Source organism: Urocampus carinirostris, chromosome 17 (assembly GCF_059441175.1).
Source record: "Urocampus carinirostris isolate Australia breed hairy pipefish chromosome 17, RoL_Ucar_1.0, whole genome shotgun sequence".
NCBI lineage: Eukaryota > Metazoa > Chordata > Actinopteri > Syngnathiformes > Syngnathidae > Urocampus > Urocampus carinirostris.
In genome coordinates, this window is record NC_142365.1 from 4,865,797 (window position 1) to 4,883,839 (window position 18,043).

An 18,043-nucleotide genomic window follows, 5' to 3' on the forward strand; every position below is an offset into this window, starting at 1 on the left:
GAAAGTAGACGTGGTCGGGATCAAAAACGGGTCGAAGCCGGGGGACAGACGGGAGCAAAAAACAGGGTCGAAAAAAGGCTTGCCTAGTGTTCACTGAGGTTCGCAGACGGACTGACAACAGGTGACAGAAAGGAGTGGGTTTAAATAGGGACAGGGAGCCAATCAGAGTCCGAGGCAGTTGGCGCCAAAGGAGCGGGCACAGCTGAGTCACATCGGTAATCATAACAAGACTATCTTCATTCTGAATGCAGTTTTCGACATTTCCAAAATATACTTGCGCATGTATGAGAAAAATAGGGTTTGTGTAGTTTTTTGTACAGCTCAAATGAAAGGAAATAATATCAACCTTCCTGTGTGGAGTTTGCATGTTCTCCCCGTGCTTGCATGGGTTTCCTCCTGGCACTCAAGTTTCGTCCCACATTCCCAAAAACGTGCTTGTGAGGTTACACTCCACTTATTGAAACATAAATATTTTGTTTGTTTGTTGTACATGATTCAATTGTTTGTTTGTTTGTACATGATTCAGATTGAATCGTTTCTTGTACATGATTCAATTGTTTGTTTGTTTGTACATGATTCAAATTGAATCGTTTCTCCGGCGCCGTCACGAATGGCAGCCACTCCAGCAGCTCCCGTGTTATTTTTCGATTGTTCTCAGTTATTTTCGATTGTTCTCAGCTTAGGGATGCTGCTGGAAAAGTGAATTTCCCTTCGGGGATGAATAAAGTATCTATCTATCTATCTATCTATCTATCTATCTATCTAATTGGTCGGTCCAAATTGTCCCTAGGTGTGAATGAGCGAGCGAGTTGTCTGTCCCTGTGTGCCCTGCGATTGGCTGGCAACCAGTTCAGGGTGTCCCCTGCCCACTGCCCAGAGATGGCTGGGATGGGCTCCAGCACCCCCGCGACCCTACTGATGATAAGTGGTGCAGATAATGGACAATATATGGATGATGTTCCATATAGAATTAAAAAGTGTGTCATGAACCGGAACGGAATCAGGACCCAATTACATTTCTCACAGGTTTTATTGAAGGAAAGAGGAAGGGCTGCGCCCACGATCCAGTGCTCGCTGGACGCGGGTAGAAATTCGCTCTTGGCGATGTCAGGGACCGGAAAAAAACGGTCGGTAGCCGGGACCGGGAGAGCAAGGCGTGGTCGTAAACGAGTCATAAGCCAATACGGGAGAGTAGACGTAGACAGGGACAAAAAAAAGTCGTAAGCCAAGACGGGAGAGCAGACGGGGTCAGGATCAAAAGAAGCCGTAGCCAGAAACAGACGGGGGCAAAAACGGGACAGGTCGGAGTCAGGGTCGAAAAAAGCTTGCCTAGTATACACTGAGATTCGCAGACGGACTGACCACCGGAGAGTGACAGGACTCGGTTTAAAAAAGGGAAAGGGAGCCAATCAGATAGCCCGTAGCGGCTGGCGCCAAATGAGCGGGCACAGGTGATTCACAACGGTAATCATGACAAGGTGTAGCACTCAATTGATTTTAAATGAACATTTTAAACGTCAAAAATCAAGAAATTATAATCCTCCCTTCGCGCAATAATTAGCAAAAAACTATTTTTCCATATAATATTACGTTGTAGCTCGTCAAGGATTCTCCAGTGAGGTCACTTCCGTTTTCAACTCAGTCGTGTCCAGCCCAAATATGGCCACCGTTATACGCATGCGTGAACAAACTCAAAGGGCGGGGTTTAGTGATTTCCGTGTCCTTCATTGGCTTCTAGTGAAGGTTAGCCCGCTGTTGACCAATCAAAACGAATGACGTACTGTCAAAGATCTTTCAAATATAAGAGATTAATCATATGCGTGTGGCTGGGACTAACATCACCAAGTGTTTTGCTGAATTTACGTTCAAGTTATTGCAACGGACCTCAAAGAAGCGGATAAACGATACAAATGATTTATTTAATGGCAGAGAGGGATATACTCAACCGAGGGTGTTTATCTATCTATTAACTTCCGCAATCCTTCTCCAGCACTAAAGTTCTCCGCAGTTACCCATGATTCCCCGGGAACGTGTGACCTGTCTCTGGCCTTGTGCGGCGCGCCAGGTAGCAGGAGCGTGTGCAGGTTTTGCGTCAACTCCAAAGCGAGAGTGCAAACATCAAACAAGTCGGAAAGTCAAGCAAAACTTGATTTTTTAAAAGAAAACCCAGTCGCCACCATGCTCAAATGCAGAAGCTTCTGGAGGAAGCTTGCTCCTCTCGCCAGATCCTCGTCAACACTATGTCGGCAAAACGCGAGGAGAACAGGTAGGTGCAAACTTGTCTCAACGGCTTTTTTTAGTCATTGATTTGTCATTTGACGTTCTATCGATTAACGGGAATCAAGTTTGTTTTCTTTTTCTTGCTCCCGGGTGAAAGATTTAGCGACTTATGAGGAAAAAAGCGTGACCTTCATTTCACCGTTAAGCGCTAAAGCAAACCAGCTGGTCAACGGGGTTATTGCGTAAAGTTATTGGGAATTGATTGCCTTTGCAAAATCCTTTCTTTGAGTGGCAATATTTTTCAGCTTATTTCTATTCGAAGTGTCATGGAGTAGCGCCCCCAACCGATAGTAACATACCGAAAAACTGACGGATACAACGCAGGGTTAATATTTTGCCAAGTGTAACTTGCGGTTGCATTTCAAAACCATGCGACTAAAACCGGGTACCCGCGGATCCTTAAAGTCTTATAAGGTATTAAATTCATCCATTTATCTATTTTCTGCACCGCTTATCCTCAGAAGGGTCGCGGCGGTGCTGGAGCCCATCCTGGGAAGTGGGCAGGGGACATCCTGAATTCGCTCGCTCATTCTCACTTAGGGACAATTTGGACCGGGTACTTAACCTGACATGCATTTATTTGGAATGTGGGAGGAAACCGGAGTGCCCGGAGGAAACACGCAAGCACGGGGAGAACATGCAAACTCCACACAGGAAGGTTTTATCTTACTACCTCAGAACGGTGCCGCACATGTGCTAACCACTGTGCTGCCGTGCTGCCCCTTGTAAACTATTAATTTATCCATCCATTATCCGCACAGCTTATCCTCAATAGGGTCGCGGGGGTGCTGGAGCCCATCCCAGCTATCTTCCGGCAGGGGACACCCTGAACTGGTTGCCAGCCAATCGCAGGGCACACAGGGACAGACAATTTGCTCACTCATTCACACCTTGGGACAATTTGGACCGGCCAATCAACCTGACATTCATGTTTTTGGAATGTGGGAGGAAACCCGAGTGCCCGGAGGAAATCCACACAAGCACGGGGAGAACATGCAAACTCCACACAGGAGGTTCTATCTCACGACCTCAGAACTGTGCCGCACATGTGCTAACCACTGCTCCACCGTGTTGCCCGCATTGAATTAATTATTCCAAAAATAAGGCCATCATTGGCATTAAAACGTCTTCAATCCAATTTTTCAAATGTCTTAAAAATGTGGACACATTGATGAGATTTATATGTGTTGGAACCAACAAATCTAGTAAAACTTTATCCACTGTCTTTTTTAATAATTCACTGATTTTATTATGGTGGCAACATGGCGTGACCACCATTACTGATCTATCAAAACGGCGATGTGCTTTCAGTCGGGCCTTTCTAAGCAGACGTAACCCTACTTACAAATAAGATTCCGGATGATCGTTTGTAAGTTGAATTTGTTCGTAAGTTGCTTCAGTGCTATATTTTGTATGTTTAAGGTTTATCTAAGTATGCTTAAGGCTTCTTTAAGTCACCTGTCTTTTTTTTGTTGTTGTCTTTTTGTCTTTGTCTTTTTGTCTGTCTTTGTCTTTGTCTTTCTTTGTCTTTCTTTTTGTTTTTTTTCTGTATTCAAAAATAAACATTTCTTAAAATAATATGCTCTACGAAGATAACTAAAGTTGAGTTCAACTTACTTTTGGAAGATGAGTTTCAAGAGTTGGGCGACTTCCTCCTCCGTGGTAAAAAAGCGGCTGAAAAAAAAATCGAATCCAACCATTTTCTCAACCGCATCAAGCTTTCTTATTCCATTTTAATTTCAAAAGGAACTGCTCGCCTCTTCTTTACACTTTACACCAACCATATTGAATGGATGCACCACATATTAGAATAGAATAGAATAGAATATACCTTTATTGTCATTGTTACAAAATGGGTTAACATATTGTGACAACAAAATTGGGCATGACACTTGTCCCTAGGTGTGAATGAGTGAACTAATTGTCTGTCCCTGTGTGCCCTGCGAAATTGGGCATGACACTCCAGTTTTACACATATATTAAACAATAAAAACGTTTACTCACGAACTAAGAAGAGGGAGCAGATTTCTTCTTCGGGGTGGATAATGGGTGACCTCTCACAGCGCCACACGCCGATAGTGGCGGAAAGAAGCACTACAGTTCTGTCCTGTACTCGGAAAAAGGTGCACCCGATACAAAATCTAACTTACAGCAATGTCCGAATATTTTTTGACATCCTGAAAAAAATGTTTGTATCTACTTTTTTTTTTTTTTTTTTTTTTAAGTTAAATGGTCGAAAGTAGGGGAGCGTCTGTAGTCCATTTAATATTTTTTACATTAAAATTCTTTGTTATCACTGATACTAACTTTGTGGTGCATTGTTCTCAATGAGATGACACTTGGCACTCCAGAATCAAAGACCATTTAAAGGGACAGTGTGTAATATCTAGTGCCTGTAAGTGGTACAAAAAACTTCCATTGAGTAGAAAAAAAAACACTGATTTAAATCCTAGGCAAATATATATGTAAACTATCATATCAATGGTTAATGGTCTGCATTTATTTAGCACTTTTCAAGTCATTAAAGGTTCCCCAAAGTGCTTTACAATGTGCTTCACACTTACCCATTCACACACACACTCACACACCGATAGAGGTGTCAGGGATTCAGTGTCTTGCCCAAGGACACTTCGACATTCCTCATACCCCAGGCATGTTAATTTTTATTAAAAATAAGTCGTGAAATTTTTATTTGTTTTACATAGTGGAATCCCTAGCTAAGGTCGCCGCCATGTTTGTCTGCCAACTTGCTGTGCACTGTGGCACTGGTTTTAGTTTGCTTTAGACAATACATTGCCATCTAGTGGTCTGATCTTAAACTCTGGGGCTTTAAAGACAAAAATGTCATCAAAGAATGATATTAGGATAGACTGCACATATTTTCAAAACTGCATCAGAAAAAGGTTTTTAGACACCTCACCCCTCAGACGTTTTATTTATTTTATTGTAATGCATGCAGTGTCCACTAGGGTGACAGGTTTTTGGATATTTGGTACATGACTTTTGGAGGATGAGGATTTTTATTTAGCGTAAATTCCGGACTGTAAGCCGCTACTTTTTTCCCTAACTTTCAACCCTGCGGCTTATTCAGTTTAATTTATCGAGTGTTGCTACCATTAACTGCCCTGTCAAAGCTACCGTATTTTCCGCACTATAAGGCGCACAGGGTTATAGGGCGCACCCTGAAAAAATAGTTTTTGGTCCTATTTTTGACATACATAAGACGCACCGGATTATAAGGCGCTACAATGGGAACGTGGACAAAACAGTCAGATAGTTCAGTCCAACTTAATACCCCCTTAACATTCCCAAAGCTTGCAAAGAAGCAAATACGTGTCGTAGACACGTGCGGATGCGGTGTCCGTACAATGTCACTCAAATGCATCGTTCCATCATTCAGAAGGTCAAGTCTTGGCATTCAAGAAATGCCAACCATTCCTTAGTTTCTATTTTCTTTTTGGCTCGCAACTTTAATGTGCATTTGACAATAATTGAATTTAATTTAAAAATAGACACTCCATTCCATCCAGTATCTGCACCGCTTATCACAGAAACATCGAGTTCAGTCTGAAACAAGATACAGGGATAATATATATAGCCAGAGTAGCTCACCGAAGTCGTTGTGTTCATAATAATGTGCAGCCGTGGTCCTCTTATATCCGTGAGTTTAGTAAATCCAGGAGAATAAAATATTTACAAATACAAAATAGTAAAAAAATGCTTTCTGTATGCCGTCAGCCATGTGCTATACGCATTCATCTTTTTCAGCCAATTGCAGGCTTTGTTTTGCCGTTTAAGCCAATGCCAGCCTGTAAATGATAAAAAGGATCCTCCCCTTGACCTCCGAATAACTTTAGCCAATAGTGATCCATTCAAATGATGATTGTCACATTGGTTAGGAAATGAAACGCCGGTAAATAATTCCCAGCATACACCGCGGACTACTTGGCGTTCGGGGGAAAATCTAGTCGGTGGCTGCAAGTTAGTTGCAAGACTTTGCAAATTAATATTGATCCATGTATAAAGCGCACTGTATAATAAGGCGCATGGTCAGCTTTTGAAAAAAATAAAGGCTTTTAGGTGCGCCTTATAGTGCGGAAAATACGGTATATTATTATTATTAAAGCTTTGAAAACATTCTCGGTGTACCGTCTTTCTTTGTAAATATGTGTAACCCATTTATAAATATGTATTTGCAACTTTATATTTTAGTAATGTGTTTATTTGTATTTTTTTAGACACTTATTCTGATATGTTTTGCACGGGTGAACGAAAAATGAGGGGCGGAACAAACGCGGGGTTTAAATGGGGACCGCTATAGGTGAGGGACAGACAAGGAAAGAAGAGGGGGTAAAAAGTTGGTTAAAGAAAAAGGAGTTGCGTGAGTAAATGTGTTCATCTGATATATTTTTCCCACCCTTACCTTTGGAAATATACACTTTTTTCCTTGGATTACTTTCAACGGGACCCGGACTCTGCAGGTCTGCATCAAACCTTAAGTACCGGTATCGTTTTCCGTTCATTTTGCCGGCTGTAATTGTTGGACTGTGGACCTTAATGAAGGACATTTAGTTTCAATCGCGGGACTCGAAGTCGGGTTTGGGTTAATTTTGTGTTTGTGTTACATGTTTAAATGTGGGCGCCTGCGGCCTTATATACAGGTGCGGCTTGTGTATGTACAAAATCGGTTTTCCTCTTAAAATGTGGTGGGTGCGGCTTATAATCAGGTGCGCTCTATAGTCCGGAATTTACGGTAGGTTTGGGTCAGTTTAAGTCGGGCTGCACAGTTTTCTGGGTGCATCTCTCACTCAGGGTCAAAAACGGTATGGCATTTATTACATTACAAAATGGGGATTACCTCACAAATATGGTCATCCTTTATCCAACACTGGCTCCTATTTCCTTAAGTTTTTCCCGTGTTCTGTACAAATAAAGGGATGCGTTTCGATGATTCGGCTTAAAACTATTCTACGCTTTTATTTTCAGGTTTGCACAACGCCCGAGTACCTGCACACCTACCTGCGGCTCACATGGCCACGGGTCCTGCTGGGGGTGGTAGGGAAAACCAGCTGTATGTCCTTCTGGTCGGGGCCACCTGCGTCGGTGGAGCCGTATACGTGAGCAAACTTGTCACTATAAGAATCTACACACTACTTCGCACTTACCCATTCACACACACTCGCATACCGATAGCAGCATCAGCCGTGCAAGGCAACTACCCGCTTACACGGAGGAGCCGGGAATCGAACCTGAGATCTCTTGATCCCAAGACGAGCTTTTCCTCTTGAGTTACAGCCGCCCCCCAAAGCTACTGCCGCTCCTCCTTTCATGATCCTTCCTCATCACTGTTAAAAACACTCTGACTCCTTGGTTCCGTGCTAGTTTGTTGTCTTCAATGTCACGTCCTTAGCGTCTTATTTCGGTGTACTGTACCCTCGCCTGCCCTACCGAATCCAGAATACCGCCTGATCGGTGTTCCCTCTAAGCTGCGCGCATGCGCAATTGCGCACTGCTCGCACATTCTCGGCGCACACGAAAATCGAGCCAGCGCACAAAAATGAGGGCTCAAAATGACTCATTAAGAAGCGACTTAAGTCAAAGTTACAGTGCATGAAGGTAAAAATGCACTGGTTCCCCTGACGTTGTATTCTAAATGCGGTATTTTGAAGTCGAGTCGAAGGAGAACGAAGTTAGTAGAGTTTGTCGGGGAACCGGCTTCTTCGGCTCGGCTCACTAAAAGGAACCGGCTCTTTCTGGTCCTAAACGGCTCTTCGGGTTGTTTTTGCTTCTTTAATCCCAACATGACCAAATATTATGTAAATTATGCACAAAATGACTTAAAGGAAGGGGGGAATCGAACAAAAAAGAAAAAAATACCAAAATGAAAAAGTAGTGAAAAGCTGAGAAAGAAAGAAACAAAAGGAAGAGAAAAAAGAAGGAAAAATTTAGAAAAAAAGCCAGAAAAAAAGAAAAGAAAGAAATGTAGGAAAAAGTCAGTAGAGAACAAAAAGAAAAAAGTAACAGCTCGGAAAAAATAAACACAATGAGATTTTTTTTAAAGGAATTTACAAAAAAGTAGAAAAAAGAAGAAAAAGTTAATTTCCAATGATATCAAGTGAATCTTGTTGCCAACATTGTACTTCCACTAAAAATGTGATCAAGTACAGTTCTGTATCTTGCAACCGACTCAATAAGTCCCCAAAAATGTTAATATTATGCGACAAAATATATCAGGAAATGAAAAGAAATGGATATCTTGTGCAAGAATTGTAAGAACAAGCGACGTTTGCAATAGCACATGAGTCAATTCATTCAAAAGAGAAAAATCATTTTGCATTGCCGGAAACTCAGCAAAATAATAATAATAATTAATTTCCTTTGTATTGTCATTCTTTGTAACAATGTACACAGAACGAAATGTCGTTACACCTGACCCGTTGTAGCGAGCCGATGCAGCCGCAGCCAACAGAGGGCGCCGCCATTTAAATGTAACGTGACGTCAAGTTTTGGACATGTTTGATAATGAATCATCTTGCCACACTTGGGATTGTGGTTGCTCACTGTCGTTTCAAGCGCTGCTCACCGCCTTTGTGTGAACGCTCAGACCCCTGCAAAATGACAGGGAACATTGCGCCTGATGTTTTTTTAACGGTCCCCATAACTGTTTTGACTCACTAAAACACTCACCCCCTGAGTGAAAAATGTTCTCCAAATGATTCATTCTCTTTGTTTACAGGCCTACTCAACAGTTAAAGGTGATAAGCAGAGATACAACGACCGCATTGCAGAAATTGCGTCTCGACCACATCGGAGCGGCAAACAAGCACCCGATAGCGTCCCGATAGAAGCTCCTGGTTAGAATATTTGAGTATTTTTTGTTAATTACTGTTGCGAACAAGTTTTGTCCAACTGATCAAGTATTTGTTGTTTATCTTTGCAGCCACAGAGAGTGACGGTGAGTATAATGTCTTTCTTTCCGAATATAACGTCATCTATTGGTTTTGTGTATCCTTTTAGTTGTTGAGTGATGTCATCTGTTAAATGATTTGGTTGCATTGAGTCGCAAATAAGTTTTTTTTGGTTCCAGAATCAGAACCCCAACCCGCACTTTTGACAGAAGAGCCTAGCCCTGAGTCTGATGCCGAGGCTGCTGAACCGCTACAAGGTTGTTTTCCGAATTTTCTAATTCATGTGACTGATATCAGGGATTGTGTTTCAAAAATGGTTAATGGTCTGCATTTCTATAGCGCTTTTCAAGTCAATGAAGACCTCCCAAAGTGCTTTACCATGTGCTTTACACTTACCCATTCACACACACACACTCACACACCAATAGGGAGTCAGCCATGTAAGGTGCTAACCTGCTTATTGGGGGTATTAGGGGTTCAGTGTCTTACCCAAGGACACTTCGACATATAACACGGAGGAGCCGGGAATCAAACCTGCGACCTCTTGATCCCAAGACGAGCGCTTTACCTCCTGAGCAGACGTAGCTAATGAGCAAGCGTTCAGGCATTATTTCATTTAAGGGACCCGGAGTGATATTTGATATCTCTGCATTATGTTGTGCTACCGAAAACGAGTGCTAAAAGTCACAAGCCAAAATACAAACTACATACTTAAAGTGACTAAAGCGCACCATTTTTCTAGAAGGAAAAGGAAGGAAAAAAATGGAAGAAGCAAAGACTGATAAAAAAAATTAAAAGAAAGAAAACAAAAAAATGAAGAGAAAAAGGCAGAAAAAGAAAAGAGTGAGGGGGAAAAGTGTTTCGGGCACCTGTAGTAGCAAGATGGCAGACAATAGTATCAGCTTTCTCTAGGTGATCCTCATGCATGATACAAATTAGTTTGACCCATGAGTATTTCAAAATGCACAATATGATGGTTAATGACTTACTTGGAACGCGGGTAGAAGAGAAGTAGAAAGCTGTTTGCGCTTCTCCTTTTAAAGTGATGATGTCACTGTCACTGGTGGCGGGTCCTGTGACCGGTGAATTCCAAGTGATGCTTTTCAAAATAAAGTTCTCCTATAGCTTGATTATAATTATTGTAAATGTTTTGCATTTATATAGCACTTTTCAAGTCAGTGAAGACCTTTCAAAGCGCTTTACAATGTGCTTCACACTTACCCATTCACACACACAATCACACACTGTTGATATTAGAGGATGGTGTCATAATAGTCAGTAATAATAGTTTGCAATAGTCTTTGATCTGTGCAGCCCGATGAATCAAGTTATTTTTTACCAATAGGATTCACCAAATACTCAATATAATCTATTATCCTTAAATGCCAGATAGTCGCATTGTGTTTAGAAAGCTATTGTGACCCCTACCGGTCAGTTTGGGTAATGCAATCGCTTTGAAACGCTATACATTCGGTAGCCGGTCCAAATGTATATGCTAAGCAATACTAAAACCTCAATGTTTCTTTAAAATAGTTTCAGAAGCCGCAAATTTGATATTTAAGTTGCAGTTCTTGCCCCGACAGCAGAAGAACCCGTGTTAGAAACAGAAGCCGAGCCGCCCGTCGAGGAGGAGGGTAAGACATGGGAGTGATTGGGTCCGTCTGAGCCAATAGCAAATAACTAATATCAACTATGTTAGCAGAACTTCCCGCCCCTTCTGAGCCAGACCCGGTCCAAGAAACTGAGCCGTCCCCGGTCCAAGAAACTGAGCCGGCCGCCCCGGTCCAAGAAAGCGAGCCAGTCCCGGCGGCCCCTGCTGAAGAGGATGGTAAGCGGCCCAGTTTTTCTTGATCATAGACCATACCTGTCAACCAGTATGTTTTTGCCGTACGAAGTACGTTTCGTATGCATTTTTGTACGACGTGCGAGAAAATCTGTACGGAAAAACCGCAAATTTGTCAATGATGGGTACCATCTGGTAAACACAGACTATCACGAAACGGCAAATCAATCGAGTCAAACGAGTTCGCCGCGGTAGCCTCTATCTCGGTATCGGGTTTTTTTTTTCGTTGCCAAGGAAGCGAGCGGTTTGATGCTACTGTGCGCATGCGTCTGCCGCCTGGGGGTTCCCCATCATGCATCATTCCGATCAGGGGTTGATTGATTAAATTTAAAATGCACGCGGTCTTAAAAAGCAGGATTTCAAGTGGTAGTTGTGTAGTGAAAGGAAGTCCGTCTCTTTTTAGAAAAGCGGCTTTTAAGGCTCAACTCATTCAAGAGAGCCGGCTCTCAAACGGCTCACTTGCTTTGATGCATTATATTACGAATCATTATTGTTGTATAAAGAAGTTAAGAAAAAAAGGAAGTATGAAAGGAGAAAATGAAAAAAGACAGGTTTATGGTTATCCCTTTAATCAGTAAAAGATCTGAAACCAACAGGCGGGGTTGATTGAGTAAATTTGAAATACATGTGGTCTTAAAAAACATCTATCACGGAACGGCAAATCAAACGAGTTCGCCGCGGTAGCCTCTATCTCGGTATTGTTTCTTTTTTCGTTGCAAACGAAGCGAGCTGTTTGATGCTACTGTGCGCATGCGTCTGCCGCCTCGGATTTCACGTGGTAGTCATGTAGTGAAAGGGAGTCCGTCTCTTTTTAGAGAACCGCCTTTTTCGGCTCAACTCATTAAAGAAAGCCGGCTCCCAAATGGCTCACTTGCTTTGATGCATTATATTACGAATCATTATTGTTGTTTAAAGAAGTTAAGAAAAAAAGGAAGTATAAAAGGAGAAAATGAAAAAAGACAGGTTTGTGGTTATCCCTTTGATCAGTATATTACCAACAATTAATAATTTGAAATTGAAAATGTATTATTCTTGTTAATTCTATTCGCATGTATTTTTTTTCCTTCTACAGTGAACGTCCAAGCGACTTCATTTTTGAACCTTTTTCATAATAAACCTCATTCATGTCGAGCAACTCGGTATCTCGCAACAAAATGTTAGTTAACAATACACATGATATGACAAAGGCAGCAGTTCATGTCATGGGAACCTCCTGCGTGGGTTCAAATCCAGCTCCAGCCTTCCTGTGCGGAGTTTGCATAGTCTCCCCGTGCTTGCGTGGGTTTCCTCCGGGCACTCCGGTTTCCTCCCACATTCCAAAGACATGCATTTCAGGTGAATTGGCCGGTCCAAATTGTCCCTAGGTGTGACTGAGCGAGTGTGTTGTCTGTCCCCGTATGCCCTGCGATTGGCTGGCAACCAGTTCAGGGTGTCCCCTGCCCACTGCCCTAATGAGGATAAGCGGTACGGCTAATGAAATGCGATGATATAACGAAACTCAAGTAGAATATAACATGTTAAACTACATCAATAAACATGTTTGCAAAAAAAAAATATGGTGTAAGATTTTTTTGTATTTAGTAAGGGAAAATACGAGAGTTTGTACGGGCATGGAGCCCTGGAGTGCGACAGGTATGATAGACACCTTTTTGATTTTGTCCCACCTTCTTCTGCAGCTTTGGTGACGCCATCAGAACCCGTAGCAGCAGAAAGTCCGGTCGCTGAGACGTCCGAGCCGCAGACTGAAGTTGTGGCTGAGAGCGGTGAGCATGGATTCCAAACCCCACCTGAAAAGTGGTTTAGTATTCGTTATCTCTGTCTTTGAAGCCGGAGGGGTCGACTTAGCGCCACCTACGTTCCCTTCGCACGCCCCCTACCTTCTGATTGGCGGAGGGACGGCATCCTTCGCCGCCGCCCGCTCCATTCGAGCCAGAGACCCCGGCGCCCAGGTGGGTTTTCCTCCCGCCTCGAGGTAGCATGATGTCCTGGGTCCATAACCTCAAAGGCGACCTTCCCCCAACAGGTTCTGATCGTGACCGACGAGCCGGACTTGCCGTACATGAGACCTCCTCTGTCCAAGGAACTTTGGTTTTCTGACGACCCCGCTGTCACCGACACGCTGCGGTTCAAGCAGTGGAATGGAAAAGAACGAAGGTGGGTGGTCGGAAATGCAGAGACGGGACCAGAACCGCCCGCGGAAAGCAAAACTCCAGAAAGTAGCGTGGCAACTTCATAAAAGCCCCCCAAAACATCGCGATGACGTCGTTACCGACTCAAAATAACAATGATTGATCTACAATTAACATATGCTTGGAGTGGATTAGATAGATACTTTATTCATCCCCGTAGGGATATTCACACTTCCAGCAGTATCCTTTTGTTGTTTATTAACAGGATGGCCTCGGGGTGCTGTGTTGTAGTCAGGGTTGGATAGGGTTATTTTAACTGGATTACTTTCAATGACTTTTGGATTACTCCAATACCAAATATGCTAATAAAAGACAAAAGAAACTAAATATGAATAAAATGACTACCGTGTTTTCCGCACTATAAGGCGCACCTAAAAGTCTTAATTTTTTTCCAAAGCTGACCATGCGCCTTATAATACAGTGCGGCTTATTTATGGATCAATATTAAATCGCAAAGTCTTCCAACTAACTTGCAGCCGCCGACTCGATTTTCCCCTGAACGCCAAGTAGTCCGCGGTGTATGCTGGGGTTTATTTACCGGCGTTTCATTGGCTAACCAATGTGTCAATCATCATTTGAATCGATCACTATTGGCTAAAGTTATTCAGAGGTCAAGGGGCGGATCCTTTTTATCATTTACAGGCTGGCATTGGCTGAAGCGGCAAAACAAAGCCTGCAATTGGCCGAAAAAGACGAATGCGTATAGCACGTGGTTTGACGGCATACAGAAAGCATTTTTTTACTATTCTGTATTTGTAAATATTTTATTCTCCTGGATTTACTAAACTCACGGATATAAGAGGACCATGGCTGCACATTATTATGAACACAACGACTTCGGTGAGCTACTCTGGCTATATATTTTCCCAGTATCTTGTTTCAGACTGAACTCGATGTTTCTGTGATAAGCGGTGCAGATAATGGATGGAATGGAGTGTCTATTTTTAAATTCAACTCAATTCCAAGTGTTTATTGTCATATGCACAGTAAAGTTGCGAGCGAAAAAGAAAATAGAAACTAAGGAATGGTTGGCATTTCTTGAATCCCAAGACTTTAACCTTCCGAATGATATTTGAAACGATGCATTTGAGTGACATCGTACGGACACCGCATCCGCACATGTCTACGACACGTATTTGCTTCTTTGCAAGATTTGGGAATGTTAAGGGGGGTAATAAGTTGGACTGAACCATCTGACTGTTTTGTCGACGTTCCCTTTGTAGCGCCTTATAATCCGGTGCGCCTTATCTATGGAAGATATAGGACCAAAAACTATTTTTTGGGGGTGCGCCCTATAACCCGGTGCGCCCTATAATGCAGAAAATACGGTACATTTTGTGCAGGCTTGGGGAGTAACGGAATACACGGAACGGCAAAAATGATGTTGGCAAGCTGTTTGGATTTATTTTCATTTTGTCTCTGTCGCATTTGATGTTAGTTTTGCCAGAGATCAAAGCCAGGAGAGAAAGCTTACCACGTGTTGTGAGTCATCATTTTATTCATATTTAGTTTCTTTTGTCTTTTATTAGCATATTTGGTAGTGGAGTAATTGAAAGTAATCCTGTTAAAGTAACCCTGCCCAACCCTGGTTGTAGTTTAGCAACAGCGGAGTGGATGACGTCACACGCTAGGCCAAAAGTTCGACGTCCCTGCAGCAGATGGAAATCTTTGTGCCCAGGGTTACACCACCTCGTGTTCACATACATGGCGAGTCCACCTCCTCTCAGCTTCCCGCAGGCTTTTGTGTGTCTAACAGCGCTGAAGCCGGGTAGCTCCGGTTAGCTCCGGAATGCTAGACGTGAGCCACGTCCACGTTAGCGTCCGGGATGCTAGATGTGAGCCACGTTTTCCGTTAAACGCATCAAACTGCACTCCCTGTACGCCCAAGGCTGGGCCTAAAATGTCAATCATTACGTTCGGGATTGGGGCCGGCAGGGATTTTCTCTTGCTACATTAAAAAAAAAATATCCACCCATCATTGTTCTTTATTTCTTTTTTTTGTATTGGACGGATGATGATTTCAGCCAGAAGATGGCGTCGGCAAGTAAAATATTTTGATGTTGCTGACACTACCTTTATTTTTCTCAAATATTAAACATAAATGACTAGTTTTCTTTGAAATCTTAATAAATAGTTCATTACATTTTGTGAATTAATGACATATATTTCAAAAGCTTCGAATATTTTGTCATCAAGATTTGCATTCATTATCTCTCATGTGAAAAAAATGAACTCCTTTCCCCCCACCATGAACATGGGAAAAAAAACACTATTATCCCCCAACAATTTTGTATTATGGATTTCTTGATATGAGCGGACCGATGCGTAAATATCGACAGATTTTTAAACACTCACTCTTTGAAAAACACTTAAGTAAACCGTTGAGGGGGAATTTAGATAATAGACAAACACGATTTTCAGAAGTTTTTTTTCACATGACAGTGATGATAAATTTATAGAGTAGATAGATCTATTACTGGAGAACGGGCAAATAAATGGGGTTTCAATTTTAAAGGAAATCAACATTTTACCAACAAATCGAACGGTCACGGATGCTAGAAGCTGAAGTGAGCCCTCGCCTCTGCGACACTAGCATCTAATGCTAATGCTAATGTTTATGAATGAAATTTTCCGTGAAGAAAAACTAGATCTTGACTCTTGTCGTTTCTTGCAGTATCTACTTCCAACCTCCATCGTTCTACATTACTCCAGAAGAACTGACGAAAGCGGAAAATGGCGGTGTGGCCGTTCTCACAAACAAAAAGGTTGGTTGTTAATTGCCATGGTCTGGGTTGTTATTAAGCGAGGGGTCAGGAACTTATGAGATATGACTACAGTGCTGCATAATTCTTTTGTGGTGTCCTAAAGTCAGATCGTTACACCACTTTTGGTACATGCAAAGCCGAACAACACCGAACTGCCGAATGGTTCAGTCCAGTTTATATAGGGCATAGTCTCCACTAGTTTACTGTTACTTTTTGATGAAAATCGTCTGATCAAACTGTGAAAACCACTCAGAGCAATTTGTTTGGGTGAGCGGTAGAGGTAGGCGGAGCTCAGCACTCAACGCAAGGCACTCCCTTCTCTCTCGCTCAGTGCAGTCTGCGCATAAGATAAATTCGTCGATATCTTTGTTTGCAGTATTTTGTGACATTTCAACAAAAGAACTTTGCTTGCACCAACTATGATTTCGGACAAAAATGGCAGTCAATATGAGCCTTAACACTCTGAAGTAAGGAGGGAGACAACCCATTTTTGGTACATGCAAAGCCAAACAACACAGAACTGCAGAATGGTTCAGTTCAGTTTATATAGGGCATATTCTCCACTAGTTTACTGTCATGGTGTCACACTAATTACCTCATTTTGGCAGAAGGTCGCTAAAAAACCCTAATTAAACTGTGAATGTGCACTGTTGGGGTTACTTTTTGATGAAAATGGTCTGATCAAACGGTAAAAACTTGGGAACACCATCAAAGAGGTAGGCGGAGCTCAGCACTCTGAGCAAGGCACTCCCTTCTCTCTCTCGCTCAGTGCAGTCTGCGCTGAAGGTAAATGCGATGATATCTTTGCAGTATTTTGTGACGTTTTAACAGAAGAACTTTGGTTGCACCAACTATTATTTCGGACAAAAATGGCAGTCAAAATGAGCCTTAACACTCTGAAGTAACTGAGGGAGACAAATTTTTAGGGTTATATTGATGTGGGACACAGGGTTTGTCATTATTGTTATTTCATAGTTTCACTCAAGACTAACACATCAACCTTCCTTTTAGTCATCATCCTTCCGATCTCCTCTTTCTTCCACTCAGTCTCTTTACTTTCACATCCTCTCACATTTAGTGACCCTATAACGAGGGGTTGTGAGACGGCTGTTGGGCACCTGTATGATGTGGCAGGGTTAAACCAGTGAGATAAAAAGCGCTGAAGATTAAGTTTTGTCTAGAGCTCAGGTGGCCCGCGGGCCAGATCAGGCCCGCTAAGGGATTGAATCCGGCCCGCAAGACAACACTCAGAGAAGCGCAAGAGAAAAACAAGCTGCAGGTTGAAATATGTCCACTTGATGTTGCCAAAGCCAGGTTCCTCTCACAAAGACACTGTACTTGTATTTATTTATCTCACTCTCTCTCTCTTTCCCACCCTTTTCTCCCACTCTCTGTCTCTGTCTCTTTCACTCTGTCTTTTTCTCTTCCTTTGTTGCTCTTTCTCTTTCTCTCTCTGTGTCTTTTTAACTTTTGCTCTAACTTCCTTTTTTCCTTTTTTTTTCTCTCTTCCTACCCTTCGCGCTTTCTTTTCTCTTTTCTCTCCTTCTGTCTCTCTATTTCTCTTTTGATTTCTTTCTTCCTCCCCTTTCTTTCCCCCTCTCTCACGACTTCTCTTTTTATCTCTCTTGTTTCTCACGCTCTCTCCCTCTCTCCCTTTTTCTCTTTCTTTGTCCCGCCCTCTCTCCTTTTCCCTCCCTCTTTCTCTCTTTTTCTTTCTCTTTAATCTACTAGTCCGGCCCCAGACAGGTTGCTTGTTCTATCGTGTGGCCCCCCGAGTTCAAATGAGTTTGACACCCCTGGTCTAGAGAGAGCGGTTTTGTGGAATTTTGTCTGAAGATACATGGTGTGGCTCTCTCAAAATATGGTCTTAAATATTATTGCTTCAGGTCCAAAAGGTTCCCGACCCCTGGTAAGAACAATCGAGTGGATTTCAAAACACACATGTTGAATTTGCAGGTGGTTCACATGGACGTGAGGGGAAACAAAGTCAAACTGGACGACGAGACGGAGATTTCTTACGACAAGTGCTTGATCGCCACAGGTAGGTCCCGTCTCCGA

At 42.5% G+C, this 18,043-nt stretch overlaps 1 protein-coding gene across 4 annotated transcripts in view; it reads left to right on the top strand.

The window, feature by feature from the left end:
* Positions 1-1,858: 1,858 nt before the first annotated feature.
* The window catches only part of aifm1 (apoptosis inducing factor mitochondria associated 1), a 31,628-nt gene continuing 15,443 nt past the window's right edge, over positions 1,859-18,043 (top strand). Inside the window, exons 1-12 of one of the 4 annotated variants that reach the window (XM_088320750.1) lie at positions 1,859-2,266; positions 7,267-7,397; positions 9,017-9,134; positions 9,221-9,235; positions 9,368-9,445; positions 10,772-10,822; positions 10,888-11,016; positions 12,708-12,794; positions 12,859-12,980; positions 13,055-13,185; positions 15,895-15,985; positions 17,942-18,026. In XM_088320750.1, coding sequence (XP_088176876.1) covers positions 2,179-2,266; positions 7,267-7,397; positions 9,017-9,134; positions 9,221-9,235; positions 9,368-9,445; positions 10,772-10,822; positions 10,888-11,016; positions 12,708-12,794; positions 12,859-12,980; positions 13,055-13,185; positions 15,895-15,985; positions 17,942-18,026 — 1,126 coding nt within the window. In that variant the 5' untranslated portion in view covers positions 1,859-2,178. The remainder of the gene's footprint in view (positions 2,267-7,266; positions 7,398-9,016; positions 9,135-9,220; positions 9,236-9,367; positions 9,446-10,771; positions 10,823-10,887; positions 11,017-12,707; positions 12,795-12,858; positions 12,981-13,054; positions 13,186-15,894; positions 15,986-17,941; positions 18,027-18,043) is intronic. The other 3 variants (XM_088320746.1, XM_088320747.1, XM_088320748.1) reach the window with 3 other exon arrangements.